The sequence below is a fragment of the Pundamilia nyererei genome, unplaced genomic scaffold (genome assembly GCF_000239375.1).
Source record: "Pundamilia nyererei isolate P.nyererei 1_Seehausen unplaced genomic scaffold, PunNye1.0 scaffold00133, whole genome shotgun sequence".
Taxonomy (NCBI): domain Eukaryota; kingdom Metazoa; phylum Chordata; class Actinopteri; order Cichliformes; family Cichlidae; genus Pundamilia; species Pundamilia nyererei.
Genome location: NW_005187534.1, coordinates 41,922 through 60,634, shown reverse-complemented (window position 1 = coordinate 60,634; position 18,713 = coordinate 41,922). Strand labels below are relative to the sequence as shown.

Here is an 18,713-nt window from a genome sequence, read left to right as displayed (position 1 = left end):
CAATGAGAACGTTACAGGGAGAACGTTACAGGGAGAACGTTACAATGAGAACATTACAGGGAGAACGTTACAGCGAGAGCGTTACAGCGAGAACGGTACAACGAGAAAGTTACAGGGAGAACGTTACAGGGAGAGCGTTACAGCGAGAACGTTACAGGGAGAACGTTACAGGGAGAACGTTACAATGAGAACATTACAGGGAGAACGTTACAGCGAGAGCGTTACAACGAGAACGTTACAGGGAGAACGTTACAGGGAGGGCATTAACGAGTCTTTCACTGTGTTTGAAACAGGAACAGTTACTCCTGCTTTTACTTCCTCACACCTGAGAAAATCAGCCCTGACTCACCTGCAGCGAGGCCTCACGCTGCACTAAGTTCACTTTGAACTCTTCCTGTCACATCTGTCTGTAACCTGCAGCTGTCGGAGCACCGCCCACTGGAAGGAATCCAGCCTCAGGAGGTCATGCTGCTGATAGATGAAGCTGAAGAGACACCTGTGCAGGTGTGCTCTTACTCATTTCTATCAATGTGTTTCATCTGCTCATCATACTCTGAACATACACAGACCCCCTTCCCCCAACACACATACACACAACACTTGTTCACCTCTATAAACGGGATCATGTCCGCGTGCTGATAATCTGCTGATGTGGAACGAAGAGTTTGTGACTGCAGAGCCTGATTATCAGTTTGTTCTGCAGCAGACGTCAGCAGAAGGCGGGGGGGCTTTATCACATCTAATGGCGTCATGCATTCACACTGTCAGCTTAACACAGGGACCCTCAGCTGGAATATACCTATATGCAGGTAAAGGAGACCTGTTACCTGCTTTGCCCTGTTCTTTTTTATTATTATTATCTCTTTTATTGGGACAGCTGTTGAATATAACAGTAGTATGTCTTTTTACACTTTCTTTGCTGTCACATTTTAACTTATAATTGAAAAATAAAGAAGAAAGAAAAAGAAGAGAAAAGGGAAAAAAACTAGGGTTAGGAGGCAGCAGGGCAGGTAGGTTTACATAAAACTCAGGGTTGTAACATCAGCTCTGCCCTGTTCTGAGCTGACATCTGTCCCAAAGGAGCCCTGGGAGTTTACCCAGAATGCACTTTGTTTGATTTCCTACAGTGAGTGATCAGAAACGGATCAAACACTGATGCATCATCACAGAACAGAACCGGACTCTGCTGAATCTGGGGTCAGGGGTCAGGGCTTAAAGGAGTGATCCAGCACTAAGGTGCTCAGACATTCACACCTGTAAAAGGCGGCAGGTGACCCCGATGTCCTTCCTCGGGCATTTGGGTCACGCTTAAAGCCAGCTGAACCTTTCATGGCAGTGAAGGATGAACACGTCACTGAAGTATGAATGAAACGCAGAGAGGTGAGTCCGGAGGCCCCGCCCCCTCCGCAGGGCTGTTTAATAGGGCCGCAGAGAAGCGAGCGGACAGACTGCAGGCGGGCTCCGAGCGTCCTCTCGCTTTGCCGTCGTTACTGAAGTCTGAGAGAACCAGAGATGCTGCCGGTGAACGGGACGGACTTCCGGCTGTCCGAGTACAGCTTCGAGCGGCGCTTCGACGAGCGGGGAGCGATCGAGTGGATGCAGGCCAACTGGTGAGTCCCGCTTCAGCTTCGGACCGAAACCCCGAGACGGTCCCGGCAAGTTTCTCCGGGACCGGACGCGTCATCTCGAAAAACGGCAAAATTAAATTAAATCAATAAAATTAAATGAGAATCCATCCTGTTGATTCTCATGTAAAAGGTTCGACTTTGTAAAGTTATTGCGTTTTTAAAGGTGCTCTTCGTTTTACTGGGACACTCGGGATACACCCAGGAATCCCCCCGATCTGGTTCACCAAAAGTGTCTCACCTGTCCGGTAGCGGCACGTACCGGGAGGACCAGCTCTGTGTCGGTAGAGAGCGTGATTTGTGTGCCGTGATAGCGGGATAGATGGGGCGGTGTGGGTTTTTCACGACACTCGGACTCATTCAGTTTAAAAGCCGCTTTAAGCGCAGACCGGGAGGAACCGCAGAAACGAACTGTTTTTGAACGGGGTTTGGTGGGGCGCACGCACGGATACTTTCTCCGGGTACACACCTGCCGAGAAACTTCCAGAGCCTTACGTAAGGACGTGTGGTCAGTGGCACACGCAGGTGTACCGCAGGTGAGCCGCTTGGCCAGTGACGTCACGGTTGTATTTGCTTTCGTCCCGCCCTGCCGAGCCCTCCGCGAGCGACGCGCATGATGCGACGTGAAATATTTGACTTGCTCATAACTGTGATAGGAACACACTCGGTGATGTGCGCATGCGCCAGCTGCTGTATTTAAAAATGATGTAACCTTCAGGCTCGTGAGGAAACTCTGCTGCCACCAAAACAAATGATTTTTTCCCCTGAATCCAAAAAAGCTCCGGACTAAACGAGTGTTTGCTCCTGCAGGAAGAGCTCGTTCGTGTTCTGCGCGCTGTACGTCGCCCTGGTCTTTGGAGGGCAGCACTACATGAAGACACGCCCCAAGCTCAACCTGCGCCGGCCGCTCATCCTCTGGTCACTGAGCCTCGCCATCTTCAGGTAACACTCCTCACACGTGCACACACTCACACGCACTCCAGCGGGACTCGTTCCTTGCTCTGTGATTGGTCACCTTCACAGAGTAAACCACGCATAAGTGACACCTAAAACGAGACGTTCAGCCACGCTGTGATGGTCTGAAGCTCCTCCCACTACATCACCATAAAAGAGCTGTCAGTGTCGATCGTGGCGGGACTCAGTCCTCTCAGTGATGTCACTGATCACACCGTCAGGCTACAAATGAACGAAACTCTCAAAGCAGTGAATCCCGGGTGGGCGGGGCATGCACGCGCTTGTACGGTGTTTTCAACAAAGGAGAAAATTCCTTCAGTCTCGTAGAGACGCTGCAGAGTGAAACACTGACAGTCTCCATGGTAACCACAGGCATGCTTTGCATTGCATTCTTGCTGAATCAACACTTGCGCACAGCCAGCATGCTGTCCCCGTGGTAACCTGCTCCAGAGGTACCTGCGGCTCAGGTGTGTTTGTTTTTTCACCTGTGTGAGAACAATAGAGATGTGGGCGGAGTCATGGCCGCTGTCAGGAAACATGAAGCTGCTGTAAACACAAAGATTAAAATCAGCAGAATGAACCTTTAAAAGGAGCCTCACTTCCTCACAGACACACAACAGTTTGCTATCCTGGGTTAGGGTTGACCTACTGCTTTAGCTATAAGCTTACATAACCATGACCCAATTATGACCCTAAAACCACAGTTTGTGAAAAATGATTCTGGTCCCTACCAGGATAGTAAGAACCAAAACGCACACAGACACACAAACGCACACACGCTGAGGGCATCTTCAGGGTAGTGCTGCTCTGAGTGGCCACGCCGTGTTTCTGCTCGTGTCCTTGTTTCTGTGCTCTGATGGATTTGTTTCCGGTTCTCTGCAGCATCATCGGGGCGATCCGGACCGGCCCCTACATGTTCCACATCCTGAGCTCCAGCGGCTTCAGACAGTCCATCTGTGACCGGAGCTTCTACAACGGCCCGGTCAGCAAGTTCTGGGCGTACGCCTTCGTCCTCAGCAAGGCTCCAGAGCTCGGTCAGTGCGTTAGCTTTTATAGCCTTGTAGCGGCGCCGAGATGAAACGTGTGACTAACGTGAGCTTTGTTTGCAGGCGACACGGCGTTCATCGTGCTGAGGAAGCAGAAGCTGCTCTTCCTGCACTGGTACCACCACATCACCGTGCTGCTCTACTCCTGGTACTCCTACAAAGACATGGTGGCCGGCGGCGGCTGGTTCATGACCATGAACTACACCGTGCACGCGCTCATGTACAGCTACTACGCGGCCCGTGCCGCCGGGCTGCGCGTGCCCCGCCCCTTTGCCGTGCTGATCACCAGCGCTCAGATCGCTCAGATGGCGATGGGCGTGGCGGTGAGCGCGTTGGTGTACCGCTGGATGCAGCAGGGAGACTGCCCCTCCAGCCTGGACAACATCGTCTGGGCCGCCCTCATGTACTTCAGCTACCTGCTGCTCTTCTCCAACTTCTTCTACCAGACGTACCTGCGCCCCGACGCCAAGACCACCAAAACCCAGTAAAACCAGCAGAACCAGCCAGGAGGTTAAAAACTGAAGCTGCTAGAACATGACCTTTACTTTTTTTTTTTTTTTTTTTTTTTTACCAGTTTTTACTGGACAGGATGGAAAAACCTGTGAACGACACTGTGAGGGGGCGGGGCCAACACACAGCTACACATAACTTCATAGTTTATCTGCCCTTTGATGCTTTCCGTGTTTCAGTGATGATGAGGGCTGGTTTCAGCCTCCTCTTCAGTCATCAGGCTGGAATGTCCCCCGAGCACTGATCCAGCCTCTCCCAGCATTCCTCCTCGCACTGGTTCCACTGGTTCCACCTGCTCACCACACCTGCCCTCGCTCATCCGGGTGGAGCACAGACGGTTTCTTTCACTCACTGCATGTTTGAAGCTTCATGAATCCTCAGAGTTCCTGGTTTGTGACACACGAGCTTGGAGAGGAGGATGCTGGGAGATTTTCAGGGTCAGATGAAGATGAAGAGGAGCATCAAGCTGGCGAGCTGCAGATTCAGAAAACCAGGTTTCCTGCTTTCACGTGACACGCGGTGTTTAAAGACGTCCTGGTGTCTTCCTCTGTTTGCTGATGTAAGAGCAGTAATTTGCTCTGATTGGTCCATCTCGGTGACACTGGGCAGCGCTGGGCTCTCTGTAACGGAGGAGGTCCTTAACCTCGGCTCTGACCTCACTTCCTGTGGCGTTTACACACGTGATCAGGAGGTTTTTCCATCCTTTCTCATTTCACTTTTCCTTCGTCCGCTGACAAACAGAAGAACCCCTCCATTTTTAAAATCTATTTATTGATCATTTTGTTTACCTGACCTATGAAGGCACCTGATTGGCTGCTGGAGACGTCTGACACTTCCTGTGACGTTTACCTGTTTGAGTGTCGGGATGAACGTTGATGACGGTTTACAGAGACGTCTTCCTGTGTCTGCAGTCGCTGTACGGCTTTTTATAGAATTCTGTTCTTTGTTATTTTCTTTTTTTTTTTCTAAAACATTTATTTATTGTACTGATGAAAACGAATAAAGATGCACTTTTTACGTTTGTACATCATGTTTTTACCTGGACGACCTTTGACCTGCTCTGTGCTGAAAATCAGCTGATTTCTGAGATTTGATTCACAGGAAAATATGTTTTGGTCCCAAAAGTTCCCACAGAGGAGCTCGAACACTAAATCACTTAATGAGAAACCTCAAAGATGATTTCATCTCATCTCAGCGTCATTCGTACGAAGAGCTGCGTGAAAGTGTTCTTCAGTCGTTTCCTGAGACGTCAGCATCGCCGCAGCAGGAGCGGCGTCTCAGTCCAACGCCATCAGGTCTGATGGGATCTCTGCGCACGAGCGAATCCTCGGCTGCAGCGTACGAGCCATCAAATTCAGATCCAATTTATTCATACGTTTTCCTAAAGTACTGAACAAAAAACAGATCAATGGTGAAACCGCTCACATAAAATAAAAAGAGCACATCTACTCACAGCGCTCCAAACGCGGTGGGGAAAAGATGTTTTCAAAAGAGACTTAAAAGCAGGAAGTGTGTCATATACTTAAAGTTTGGGCGCCGCAACTGAAAAAGCTTTTTTCCCCATAAAGTCCAACCTGGATTTTGGAACAACCAAAAGCAGCTGGTCGGCCTGCGAGGGAACACGGGGCTGGAGTACATCAGAAAGGGATGGAGGCATTTATAAGCCAACGTTAGGCCTTTGAAATAAATTCTGTGATAAACAGGAAGTTGATGAAGGAGGACAGGATAGTACCACCCATATGGAAAAGATATATATAAATGTTATAAAGTTTGCATCTGTCTTGTGTGAAACTTGTATGAAAAGCATACAAGTGTGAAAACAGATATAAGATCCGTTGAAAAATTATATAATGAAACTTGTATGTTTTGGATACTAAAACAATGTATGAAAGTAATGAGAAAGTGGCCACTTTCATGAGTAATCACATATAAGTTTTTACTATTTCTTTTCTGTATGGGCAGTTAAGAGACGGGCGCTTGGCTGTAAAGTGCGTTACAATAGTCAAGCCGAGTTTCTCCAAGCTGCGCCCCGACAAAACTGCCTTAACTGCAAAACGCTTTTTGGCAACACAGAAGTGATCTGTTTGTTAAATTTAAGCTCCGAGTGATGTGTCCCAGATTTGGGACGCGCTGTTTGAAGAGTGACCCAAGCCAACCATAATTAATAAGCGGGCTGCGTGAGGTATTATTAGGCCTGATATATTACCTCTGTTTTGCTTTCATGGAAGCTCAAACAGGTCCTTCCTGCTGGGAGGAATACTGCTGCCTAATAGCTGAGGCTCCAATCGAGGGAAACCCCTCTTTAGAGAGCCGTGCAGGGATAAGCAGCTCTCTGATGGACACCCGGCTGCTTTACAAGGAAACCAGGCAGCACTGTGTGGTAAACACTGCCCCCTGTTGGTGAGGAACACACTTCAATTTTCACTCTGCTCACAAACTAGGAACCAAAGTGTTTCCTACTGTTGGACCACATGTTCTGAACATAATCACTACCATCCTCTTGTCAGGTCAAGTACTGAGTGAGTTTAAACATGCAGTTATCCATCCCCAACTTAAGAAACCAGGCTCACACACTTCCATTATGACTTCAGACCCACCTCTGAGCTTTAAGCCGTTTCACAGCACAGAGACGGCTCTCATAAAGGTCGTGACAACGGACTGTGGTAAACATGCAGTGCTTGTTCTATTGGATATGACTGCTGCATTCGACACGGTGGATCACGACCTGCTGATCTCTCGATTACAGCATTGTGTAGGAATATCCTGCCGGGCACTTTCGTGGATAAAATCATATCTCTCAGGAGCTTTTGCGTTAAGTTGGGTTTGGCCTCATCCTCTCTGGTCCCTCTGCCATGGGGGGTACTGCAGGGATCTATTCTTGGGCCATTATTGTTTTCATTGTAGGGAGGGAGGGAGAGAGGGAGGGAGAGAGGGAGGGAGAGAGGGATATCGCTGCAGACGGTGAAGGCGCTGCGTGGAAAACAAATCCTTTTTTTTGTCCTGCCGCGTTTTGCCGCGGTGAGCCCGAGTGAAGACGGCACTGAAGCTTTGCTCTCTTTTCCTAGAGTGTCTTCCCCATTTGGGGTTATGTGTGAGTTGTCGTCCCTTTTTAATGTGCGTGTTGTGTCGATTTGTTATTAAACGCTTCCCCGGCTCCCCTGTCTCACGGGCAATCATACAGTTTTATCGTTTTTTAATAAAGTAAAGTTTTTAATTGTTTTTAGGTGCAGCTGTTATACTGTTACTTTTATATTGTATTAAAAATTAAACCCTTTGTGCGCCTACGGCTCTGTCCTATTTTAAATAGGTACCTACCACGGGTCACAAGAGCATCGTTTCTAATTTTGATTGAAACTGTCAGAGAAAACGGAGCCTCGAGCAGCCAGGACATTAGTTTACAGAAGCTGTACCACGTCCAGCAGAGACTGGACAGTATAGATGGAAAACAAACATGCCAGCAGTTTATCTCAGTCAGCGAGAGGAGCAGGCATGTGTTCGGCTGCTTCACATAGTGGACGTTCAGTTGTGTCCATGTCTGTTGCTGTAACAGTAGTTCATGTTCAGAATAAAAGATCCCAGCTCACTGATCTGATCGGGGCAAGTGTTCCCTTAGTGCCAAAGTATAACAGATGTTGGTGTAGTATAAGTCCTGAAAGTCTTTTATTGTCATGACTATTTTTATTTTTGTATGATACCTGATTTATATGGAATATGGCTGAAGTTTCTCTAACACGGGTCGCTGACGAAGGTGCTTCTGAGTGATCATCGGCATCCTGAGCAGCAAACAGAAGGTTTTGTTAATCTTGAGTTTAGTTTGAGTTGAACTCTTTTATTGGTCTGCCTGTTGAAGTTTTTTGGCTGTGTTGAATAGATTTTCATATTTTGGGGTCAATAAAATCCTTTTTTTGAAGCAGCTGTGTCCTTTCTGCTCGGTCCCTGACGTTACCACAGTTATTATTATGGGTCCTGTTCATGCAGACGTCACTGAGCTCTTTAATCAATTCACGAGTGAGGGGAGTGACTGGGCGAGCTCCACCCTCAGCTATGGTCCCTGAAGAGTGGCTGGGCTCCGCCTTAGAGATGGAGTCAGGACTTCACAGCGCCTCCCTGAGGGAGACAGCCTGCCGGGTTCAGCTCGCTGTTGGAGCTGGAGGAACAGCCCAGGTCTGAGAACGGGAACCTGGACGTTTATGCTTGGATCCAGTATCCAAAAATGGATTTTGAACCTCGTCTTTGGCCTCACTGCCAGATTTACACAGCAGGTGGCTGCCCCTCGGTGGGACAGTATTGTAGGGTCTTTAACTTACAAACACCTGGGACTGTAAAAAAACACTGAAAACATGGTTTTGTTTTCTCAACCAGAAATAAGAAGAAACAGACTGTGGACACTTTAAAAGCAGTGTGTTCACAGCTTTTCAAGAACAACATGTGGAAGCTGTGCTGCAGTTACAGGATCAGATGATAAAATGTGTCACACAGCCTTGGATAAGCACCGAATCATCATCCTCTCCAAACCAGTGATTTATTCCATGTACTGAACTAAAAACGAGCATCAACAATATTTAACCATGCTTCCAAATGAATGTTCAGGTGTTCAGGTGCAAACAAACCTGACGCTCACCTGCTGTCAGATATCTGCGCTCTCACCCAAAGATAGGAAGCGACAAGAACACGAGGATGAATTTAAGAACTTGGTCCTGAACAGCAGCCTCCCCTCTGTGGGAGGAGCTTAAAGAGGCTGTGTGCGGCTCATCGCGTCAGAGCTCTGAGAACAGTAATGATGATGAAGCCGAGTCCTCCGTGTTCAAGCCTCACAGCATGTTCACAGCCCGACACACAAACGCTGGACTCCGTAGTTCACAGCATCCGTGCAGATTCCTCGTTTTCTTACATCCTCAAACAACTTTTAATATTAGACAAAGTTCTTAAATGATGAGTTCATGGACTAAGAGCAAAACGCTCCTCAAACTTACCTGTCCGGTGTTAAAAAGGAACCGCCCTCTTCTGAAGCCATTTCTAAGAGGGGTGGAGTTAAGGAGGCGGCGGGGAAAGCACAAGCAGGTCAGCGTCCTCGAGCGTCTCTCAGGCTGATCTGTGTCACGGTACGTGCATGATGTCACAGGATGATGTCACACATGTACTCGTGCATGAACACAAACACATCTACAAATCCAGCAGCAGGTGGCGCTGTACCCTGTCATACGGAGGCTTCGATGTTTTTATGGTGGACTCAGAAAGAAGACAGCACCGTGGAGACAAAGCTTTTATTCATGTAAACGTTCTTCAGTGAAACAGGTAAACAGACACCTGGCAGAGCGCTGTGACATCACAGCGCTCCTGCAGGAAGTCCACCTCAAACACCTAACAGCAGCAGAGCCATCAGAAGCCTCCGAAACAGGAAGTGAGCAAACGCAGGTGTGGTTTTTGTGAAGAGGCGGCACCTCAGAGGAAGGCGTCACACCACTCCTTCAGGCACTGAGCGCAGGAACTGGCCTGGCGAGAGTTGGCGCCGATGGAGTCTTTGAGCCAATCGGTGAACATCTCCGTGTCTTTCCTCAAGAGCAGGAACTGACCGAGAACCACATATGCCTGAAAACACACACACACACACACACACACACACACACACACACACACACACACACACACACACACACACACACACACACGTGAGTCAGTCCAGTTACAGTCTCTGTGGATAATTTCCCCTGTGATAACTGCACAGAGGGTCTTTATAAGTCAGCTATTTGGATTCTATTCAGGCTTTCAGTTTGCACCATCAGGGGCGTGGCCTGTCTGCCTAAAAGGTGGAGGGTGACACAGGCAGTTGTAGCTGCTAGCTGTCTGCTAGCTTCACCTGAACTGAACCTGTGGACCGTGTTTGTGCTCTCAGTTAGCAGCTAATGCTAGAACCCACAGGAACATCACACAGACTCTGATACCTGCTGATCAGTGCTCAGTAACATCCAATCAAAATCCTTGAATTTCACCGTGTACCAAACCTGGAGCTCCGCCTTGTTGGACGCTCTGTTAGTACCTCACAGCAGCCATTATTGGTCATGTGAGGTCGTTAAAATGCTCCAACAGAACTACAATCTGACTACACACACAGCAGTGAAGCTGCCGTGTGTGTAGGTGTGTGTGTGTGTGTGTGTGTACCTTGTCGAAGCCATTCTCCTCCAGCTTCTTCCCCAGAGTCTCTCCGATGCCTGACAGAGCCGTCACAGGTTTGTCCGCCATCGGCTCTCCAACAAAGTCCCGGTGCTTCTGAGACGTGGTCGACATCCTGACTGCAGGAACACACACACACACACACACACACACACACACACACACACACACACACACACACACACACTAAACCCTCTCCTACTCGTCTGGAGCGAGTTCGGATCATTGGTGTCAAAATGAACTCTAAAAACGTTTTTGTGGGAAAGTTAAAGTTTGGAAACCTTCACGAGCTGGAGGATCACCTGCAGAAGAGTGTGGCTGATCTGCAGGAGACCTTTGACCTCAGTGGCCTTCTCCTCTCAGCAGGAAGCCAGTGTTGCCAACTTAGCGACTTTGTCCCTATATTTAGTGACTTTTCAGACCCCTTAGCGACTTTATTTTCTAAAAAGGGAGAAGCAACAAATCTGGAGACTTTTTCTGGTGTTTTTGGAGACTTGAAAGCACGTATCGCTCTTACTCTCAACAAGCAGCGGTGCTGCCGTGGGCACCTCACCCGCGCCAAAGCGCTCACGGGGGCAGGATGGTCCTCCCCCAGCTGCTATCAGGGCAGGAGACGCTCACACCTGTGCGCCCAAACTGCAAATGAATCGCGCATGAGCGAAGCTGCTGCTCCGCACTGACTGTGACGCAGTCAGTTCTTTTACTCTTATGCTGTTTTGTGGATCACAAGGTTTAAAACTACTTATAAACACACACACACTGTAACTCCACCAGAGCGCCTACTTCGGGTCACTTTTGCGGGGTTGGAATTGTGGCATTACAAAAAACAATAATTGCTAAAAGAAATTTAATTTGTAGTTCTAAACAAACTAACTGCATTTAGGACGTTTTTTACTCACTTTGTCTCTTCCACGATGTTATTTCTCTCTCCGACAACGTTACAATTACATTAGCATGACCAATTATGCAAATTAGGCGATGACGTCATTTAGCGACTTTTAGGACAGCCAATAGCGATTTTCCTTGCTGAGTTTTCAACCGTGCAGGAAGCTGAGGGCTGCAGGGGGCGGGGTCAGCGCTCCTTGTGGCTTCAGACCCAGTTTAAGTTTTGAACTGTGCGCGTGTGTTTGTGTGCCTCCGCGTGTGTCTGCTGCTGGACTCCTATTAAAACCAGTGGAACCAGCTGCAGGTGGAAGCTCTACCTGTCACAGGAGGACTCGATCCCGCTGATGTGGACCTGGGCCGGTCTCACGCGCTGGACACTAAGGAGACACGCCGCGTACCTGTGAGCACGAGGAGCTCACCTGAGCACAGCGGCGGCTCGAACAGGAAGCGTTTTATTGTGGAAACCCGGATGCACGCTGAGTTCCCTGACGCTCGTGGTGTGACGTCATGACGCAGAGACTCAAAGATGGCGTGAATTGAAGAGGAGTCACTCCTCGGTGAAAATGAGATCCCCAAACATCTTTTGTTTTTTGGAGCGCAGATTCTGTGATTTCAAACTAAACACGCCGTGAGAATCCTCCCACTCACGGTGAGCCCAGCACACAGGTCCAGGTGTCTCCTGAGCCTCAAACACGTGTGTGACGTCACGAGCTTGCAGTCCTGCTCAGACACGTCAGAGCCGTGACGGCTGCCGCTGATCCAGTCACACACGGAGCCAGGTGCATGAAAGTAAAAGCGCTGCGGACTCTTTTTTTTCAATGTACCGCTGATTGCCCCGCCCCCTACTCATAAAGCCCCGCCCCACGATCTCCACGTGTTGGTGTGGTGGGCGGGGCCGTAGCTACTCTTCTGGCTGTTCTTACAGGCGTTCCCACTGTCTGCGGGTCACCTCGCTCCGTGACCCGGGTACTTTAGCGGAAACATGGCGGTCCCGCTGACCGACCATGAGAGGCGGAAGCAGATCAGCGTGCGGGGCTCGCGGACGTCGCAGAGATCAAGAAGACTTTGCACTTCACCTGGTGAAGGACCGGAACGTGGCCACGCCCCGGGACTACGACTTCGCCCTGGCCCCAGTGGCGTGTCCACCCCCCCCACCCCCCCAACCAGACTGATCACCCCAAAGGCAAAACAATAAAATTCAATCAAGTATCAAATGTCCGATTATGTTTTTACGGTGAAGCTCAGATATCCGAGTGTAAGTGAATGCAGCATCGGCTTCTGCGCTATGTGCATCACGTTAGCAAAGGTAGGAGAGCCAAGCGCGAAAGAGGCACCGCAGGAAACAGTTTTTCGGTGAAAGAAAATGAGGACAGAATAAATGTCCCGGTAAGTAATATTAAGTTTGTTGAGTTTAGTAAACTTCGGTGAAATTAGAATCCCAAGGAGAAAATAACACTTAAAGAATTATTGCAGCCGTGGAATATTTCAGACAGTATGCTACTGAGGGCAGCTAACATAAGAGTTATGAGTTATAAGATATCATCTAAGTCGTAACATTGCTGTATGGAGCTGCAGATTTGGTTGCAGGTTAACATCGCTGGTCTGGCCATCGGGCATCTGCTCAGTGACTTATTTATTTATTTATTTTGTAACAGCATGAACAATGAGAGGTGGTGGATTGGCCAGATGCAGGTCGATGTGTAGAAATAACTCAGTTGTTTGGTGGCGACTGTGGCGGAGCTTCCACAGAGGCCAGCAGGTGGATGAGGGAAGGTGAGGCAGGAGGAGGAGAGCCCCGAGGCGGCCGCCAGTCCGAGTGTCAGGTGAACTGAACTTCAGGTAAGAAGTTGACCTGCAGTCTATCTGGGTCAGATATAAACCAAGTTTAGGTGGAGTTTATTTTCGTTGTGCTGACTTTTTACCGTCAGTTGCAATAATTCGTACTGCGTTCTAGCCAGCTTGATGGAGTTTTTATACAGCTGGGTGGGTGCTATGATGTTACTGATAGTGAACTTTATTTTATTCATAAGGTTAGTAGAGTTTCCAACGGCTCCTTAAAAAATGGGATGGTCCCTCATTCAGAGAAAATATTACACGTTTGGTATTGAGCTGAGAAGAGACGCAGTTTGTCCCGAACTTTAGCTAGAATGGAAAAAGGCACAAAGCTGGAGTTTTTCTGTGTCTTTGCTGCACAGCTGCCTCTTCTTCTCTCATTCTCCCCCCTCCCTCTCCTGTTTCTACTTCAATCATGAAACTGATCAATGATCAGCTGATCGGCTCTCTTGTTTGTTTATCACTTTGCGCCAGAAAGAGGAAACCAGCGAATGTCGCGCTAAACAACAGCAGCACATTTGATCAGCTGTTGTTAGAATTTATTTAATGTTAATTTCTAGTATCAGCTGATGTTTGCTGGAGCCACAGCTGTAAAGCTGCTGGTCATGATGTCGGTTTGGATATGTGGTGAGAGGGAAACATGAAGATGAAACCAGGAGATGTCCTTACTGAACCATCAGAGCTGTGATGGAGAAACAGGTTTACCTTTTAGGTGACATGGATGAGTTGAAGTTATGAACTGTTTCTGAGAGACAAATAACACCAGGATCCTTTTCTAAGCAGCTGACAGCTGGTAACTGTGCAGGGGCGGGTCTAGCAAATATACCAACAAGACAGTGTACATATGGAAAAGATATATATAAATCTTATAAAGTTTGTATCTGTCTTGTGTGAAACTTGTATGAAAAGCATACAAGAGTAAAAACAGATATAAGATCCTTTGAAAAATTATATAATGAAACTTGTATGTTTTGGATACTAAAACAATGTATGAAAGTAATGAGAAAGTGGCCACTTTCATGACTAAATCATATAAGTTTTTACTATTTCTTTTCCATATGGGACTGTCACAACAGCATTTGTTTTCATTCAAAGGCTTTATGGCTTTAATACCTGGGGGGCCGGTCTCCAGTCAAAATGCCGTTTTTTTGTCCCAGTCCAGCCCTCGGCACGACACGCAGTGAGTTAATCTGAGCAGGTGCATTAAAAAATAAATGGCCGGGCCAGCGGTGCACATCGCAAATCAGCTCGCAGAGACATTAGGTGTGCCGCTTCTTAATGACGGTATCTTAGCAACCCCAACTACCAGATTCAACTTGTAATTGGCTAAAAATAACTTCGTCTACTGGTCAGAGGGACGTTGCTAGCTGGCAGTTTTTTTTCAAGCGATGTTGAAATTTCCACATTCAGACACTTCAAAAGCTTCAGCAGCTGTCAGCTCAGCATCAGCACCACGGAAATACACGGATACATCCGTAGACTCGAGACTGATCAAACCAGAAGCTTTAATGAGCAGCTGGTTTGTCTCGCATTAACTGGCTGAGTTAATACCAGTTAATCGAAATGCAGCTGATTGAACTGAAAAGCTCGACTCTGTGGGGTCAAAGTTTGCAGAACTATGAACACAGCTGGAATCCACAGCTGTGCGTGTTTATGGAGCTGCATGTTCACCTGCTGGACGTCACTACCTGACAAGTTTAACTGTCTTCAGAACATTGCAGAGGCCTTATTGACAGTGTTTGGCTCGAATATCTGTGTGAGCAGGTTTTCTCTCACATGAGTCCTCAGGTCTGAATGCTGGACACTGGGAGACCAGAGATCACAGTAACGTGTGTCTCTGTATTAACAAACATGCCATATTGGCCCAGTTTATTTTTCTTATCATTGTTGTGAGGAGACCTTAAACAGCATTTGCATTTTGCCTGTACGTCCAGGTGGATATATTTGTGCAGAATCGTGCCTTTGAGTCAAACAGCGAGAGAGCGCTGTTTACTCACTATCCAATCACATTACAGCATAAATAAGCTAACGAGCTCGTGTCTGTGGCGGTGCGTTCAGGGAACCAAGCAGCTTGTAAAACTAAATCTTTATTTTTTTATCTTCTTTTAGTTTAAAAAAAATCATCGTGTTCGATGAAGCTGAGCATCATCATCAGCTCAGAGCTCATTAATATTATTGTTGTTGTTATTTTGGTTTTGAGTTGCTTGTTCGAGGCCCGGCGTGAGCGCCCAGGTGTCTCGTGGGTAATGGTTTCGCGTCAGAATCTGTTTCTGCTGCTGTTGTTATTTCCGTCACCACAGAAACATGAACCTGATGTTTTGTACACAGAAAGCTTCGTCCTCGACTCATTTTCTGCTTGTTTGTTTTTAAACGAGATTTTCGTCGTCAAAATTGCCTTGTTAACATTTTTTCTTTCATCTGATGATTTAACATTTACTTTAATTACTTTTGGATATTTTTGCATCTTTACATTGAAAAAGAAAAATCTCTTTATTTCAGTCATTGTACGAAATGCTGACATCAACATTTTCAGATGTTTTTGAAACAAACAGCAGAACTGATAAATGAAGACAAATAAAACAAATAATATTTAATTCAAGTTGTAACAGGCCTTCAGACAAGTTCCAGTGATAAACTCGACACAATCACACAAAAATATTAAAAACTCCACGCCACCACTCTTTAAAAGCATCGGTTGCCGTGGCGACCCTGCGTGCTGTGACACGAGCGCGGCTGTGGGAGGAATGCCAACAGAAGGAGGAATGATGTGTCGAGGTCATGCGAGGACAAAACGAGCCGCGGCGGTGCGGCTGTCGTGGAGTGCAGAGAGTAATCCGAGTACTTCCTGTCTGTCCTCACTGTGCGACGGGATGAGCTGTGCCCAGGAAATCACTGAAAGAGAAGACAAAGAGCAGCGTGAGCGCGGTTTCGCGGCTCACCGTGACATCACCACGAGCTGATCCTACCTGAGGATGTTTGGCAGCTCCGGGCTCCTGTAGATGAACTTGTGCTTGTAGGCGAGCGCGGCGGGGAAGGGCACGAACTGAACCTTGTGACCGCTCAGGCTCTTCGACTGCGACGCCAGCGAGTAGAGCTGCAGGGAGAGGGCGAGGAGGCGGGTTAGTCTCAGTTTCTTCTTCTACTGCAGGAAAAATGGCGTGCTGCGTCCGGTCTACACCGTCACAGCGCGGCTCTACAGATCGGTCACACAGAAACTCGTGCCTCTCTCTCCCGTCTTCGACGCCACCCTCCCTGAGCCTGGCTCTTCCTGCTCCCACCCTCGCCTATGCGCCTGCTCACAGGGTCGTCTGGTTGTTGGCTCCTCTCTGTGTGATCGTTGGCTCTATGAAAAGCGCCCTGTTGTGATTTGGCGTTGCATAAATGCTGCCGGAGCAGATCCGTCCACATCAGAACGTTCTTTAAAAACACGAAACGTTCCGGTTTCTATTAACGTGACAATACAGCAGAAATCTGTCCAATGTTTTCGTTTTAGCTTCAGTTCTACCGAGTTAACGATAAAAACCCTGAAAACCAGAAACTTCACATCCGAGCCTCAACTCTCGCGGCCCGGTCCGTGCCGTGGGGGTTGGGGGCCGCTGTCTTAAAGAATAAGACTTGTTCTTGACGGATTTCTTTAGATTGGTGGAGATGTTTCAGTCACACTTTCTTACCTTCTTACCGAGGTGGAAAGGAACCACGCTGTCGTCCTCGGCGTGGAGGATGAGCACGGGACAGGAGATGTGGTTCATGCTGCAGACACACAAACATTCAGGGACATTAAACTTGTACTTGCGATTATTTTATTGTACTTTTTATATTTTATATTTATTATTTATCTTGCACCAAGGGAGTGGCACTCCAATTTCGTTGTACTCTGTACAATGACAATAAAGGCTATTCTATTCTATTCTATTCTAAACGCCTCTGCTGCATTCAGGGGCTGCAGTTCTTCTAACAGCCACTAGGTGCTGCTGTTTGGGTTATGTGTGTGTGAATCACCAGATATTCACACACACATAACGAGCTAATATTTCCAGATTAGTCTGCAGGGTCGAAGGTCAGCAGCTGTAATGAAAGTCTGTTCTCTGACGCTGCACGAGCAGATCCAGGATCAGCGTCTAAAAACAATCAAGCTCCATCCGTCAGACCTGCTCGGGTCATAAAAGTGAAAAATCAACGATTCGGTTTAAACTTCACGAGAAACTCGAAATGTTCCTCGCACAATTTAACATCAACTCCAAAATTATCCAAAGACGGTAAAAACGTTTCTTGTTCCACCCACTCAGGAATTTACTCCGAAGCCCGAGAACAAGTAAACGCTCGGAGGCGCTCTGCACGTTGATTCAGGTCAAACAGCCGCATGCTTTTTAAAAACTACGTAGCGAGCTGCTGACGAGCAGCCGGGCGCCGCTTGAAAACACGTTTCACGTGGGAGGAGCTTTGATGAGGTACATACTTCTCATCGCTGGTGAAGCGGATGTTGTTGGCAGTGATGGCGTCCAGGAAGAACCAATCAAAGCCGGGCAGGTACCGGTACACCTGAAACACACACACGCACTGTGAGACACACCTGCAGGAGCTGTGTGCGTCTGTGTGTGTGTCTGTGTGTGTTACCATGGAGAAGGGGTGACTCTTGGCCTCCTCTCTGATGTTGGTGAAAGGAGACTCTAAGATGAGCGCGTCAGGAGGACTTCCTGTGAAACGATGTCATCATTAGTACCTGACGCTACGTTTCCCACAATCCTCGGCTGCTGAGACGCTCCAATTAAACCCAGAAATAAACTCCTGGGAGTTTTAGTTAATGTCGTTCTCAATCTGCTGTTTTGCTATTTTTAATCCACACAGTGCTGTGCAAAAGTCTTGAGCCAGCCCTCATTTCACACACACTAAGGAGAGAAGTGTGTGTGTGTGTGTGTGTGTGTGTGTGTGTACCTCTGTCACACAGCCGTCTGACCACATTGGTTGCCACTCTGAAAGAAAAGAAACTCGGATTAAATCGGAATCCTTGGATCTGCTTCAGCCTCGTTGCTGCTGATCGATCTCTGGGACTGAAACTTGCAGTTCCTCTAGCGTCCTGCAGGGGCAGCAGTGACCCCCCCCCCACACTATAAAACTTTAGAGCTAATTTCCAGTTTCGATGCCTGAATGTTGAGAAGGCTTTCGGAAGTCGTGACTAAAGCTGGAAAGGTGTGGCAGGAATGATTCAAAGCCTCACTAAGACACCACCTGTCCAACATCCACCCACACCCACTGCATTAGACACACGCTGAGCCGTGACCGTTTTCTCCTTTCCTGTTCTCATGTGGGCGCGTCTTACAGCACTGCCACCCTATTAGTGAGTCACCTTTAAAGGGGCGGTCAGTAAGTGGTGTGCGTGCAAAGGAAACAGGTACACAGGTGTGTTGTTACCCTGTTCCCAGAGAGTGTCCCCAGATGTAAAGAGGCAGCGTTTTGTCTGTCCGCCGCTTCAGCCAGTCATAAATAAAGAGAGCGTCTGATGTCATCCCGCTCTCTGATGGCGAGCCTTCTGAATCGCCCCAACCTGCACACACACACACACACACACACACACACACACACACACACACACACACGTCACACAGGTGTGCCAGCTGTGTTTGTCCGCCTGCTGTACTCGGCTTGTTTCTCACCTCTGTAATCAAACGTGACCACGTGGTAGCCTAACGAG

General features: G+C 48.0%; 3 protein-coding genes across 5 annotated transcripts in view; 1 reads left to right on the top strand and 2 right to left on the bottom strand.

Moving 5' to 3' along the window:
• The first annotated feature begins 1,372 nt into the window (after positions 1-1,372).
• elovl6l (ELOVL family member 6, elongation of long chain fatty acids like) lies at positions 1,373-5,140 on the top strand. The gene is made up of 4 exons (XM_005743538.1): positions 1,373-1,610; positions 2,436-2,567; positions 3,462-3,613; positions 3,689-5,140. The coding sequence occupies exons 1-4, from the start codon at positions 1,513-1,515 to the stop codon at positions 4,111-4,113; spliced, it is 807 nt and encodes a 268-aa protein (XP_005743595.1). The 5' UTR covers positions 1,373-1,512; the 3' UTR covers positions 4,114-5,140.
• Positions 5,141-9,384: 4,244 nt separating this feature from the next.
• On the bottom strand, positions 9,385-12,018 carry LOC102207808 (barrier-to-autointegration factor-like protein). Of its 3 annotated transcripts, none has more exons than XM_005743537.2 (3): positions 11,509-12,018; positions 10,295-10,421; positions 9,385-9,724 (listed from the first exon to the last, which is right to left on the bottom strand). In XM_005743537.2, the coding sequence occupies exons 2-3, from the start codon at positions 10,418-10,420 to the stop codon at positions 9,578-9,580; spliced, it is 273 nt and encodes a 90-aa protein (XP_005743594.1). In that variant the 5' UTR covers position 10,421; positions 11,509-12,018; the 3' UTR covers positions 9,385-9,577. The 3 variants fall into 3 exon arrangements, with proteins under 3 accessions (XP_005743594.1, XP_005743592.1, XP_005743593.1); XM_005743535.2 differs by having other exon boundaries at positions 10,295-10,425; positions 11,509-11,830; XM_005743536.1 differs by lacking the exon at positions 11,509-12,018 and adding an exon at positions 11,206-11,226 and having other exon boundaries at positions 10,295-10,425.
• A 3,575-nt stretch (positions 12,019-15,593) lies between these two features.
• LOC102200315 (monoacylglycerol lipase ABHD12-like) overlaps positions 15,594-18,713 on the bottom strand; it is a 10,742-nt gene continuing 7,622 nt past the window's right edge. Inside the window, exons 5-12 of the mRNA XM_005743598.1 lie at positions 18,676-18,709; positions 18,434-18,566; positions 17,957-17,994; positions 17,639-17,718; positions 17,481-17,563; positions 16,696-16,774; positions 15,991-16,118; positions 15,594-15,916 (exon numbers count right to left, since the gene is read on the bottom strand). Of these exons, the coding sequence (XP_005743655.1) occupies positions 15,880-15,916; positions 15,991-16,118; positions 16,696-16,774; positions 17,481-17,563; positions 17,639-17,718; positions 17,957-17,994; positions 18,434-18,566; positions 18,676-18,709 (612 nt within the window). The 3' untranslated portion in view covers positions 15,594-15,879. The remainder of the gene's footprint in view (positions 15,917-15,990; positions 16,119-16,695; positions 16,775-17,480; positions 17,564-17,638; positions 17,719-17,956; positions 17,995-18,433; positions 18,567-18,675; positions 18,710-18,713) is intronic.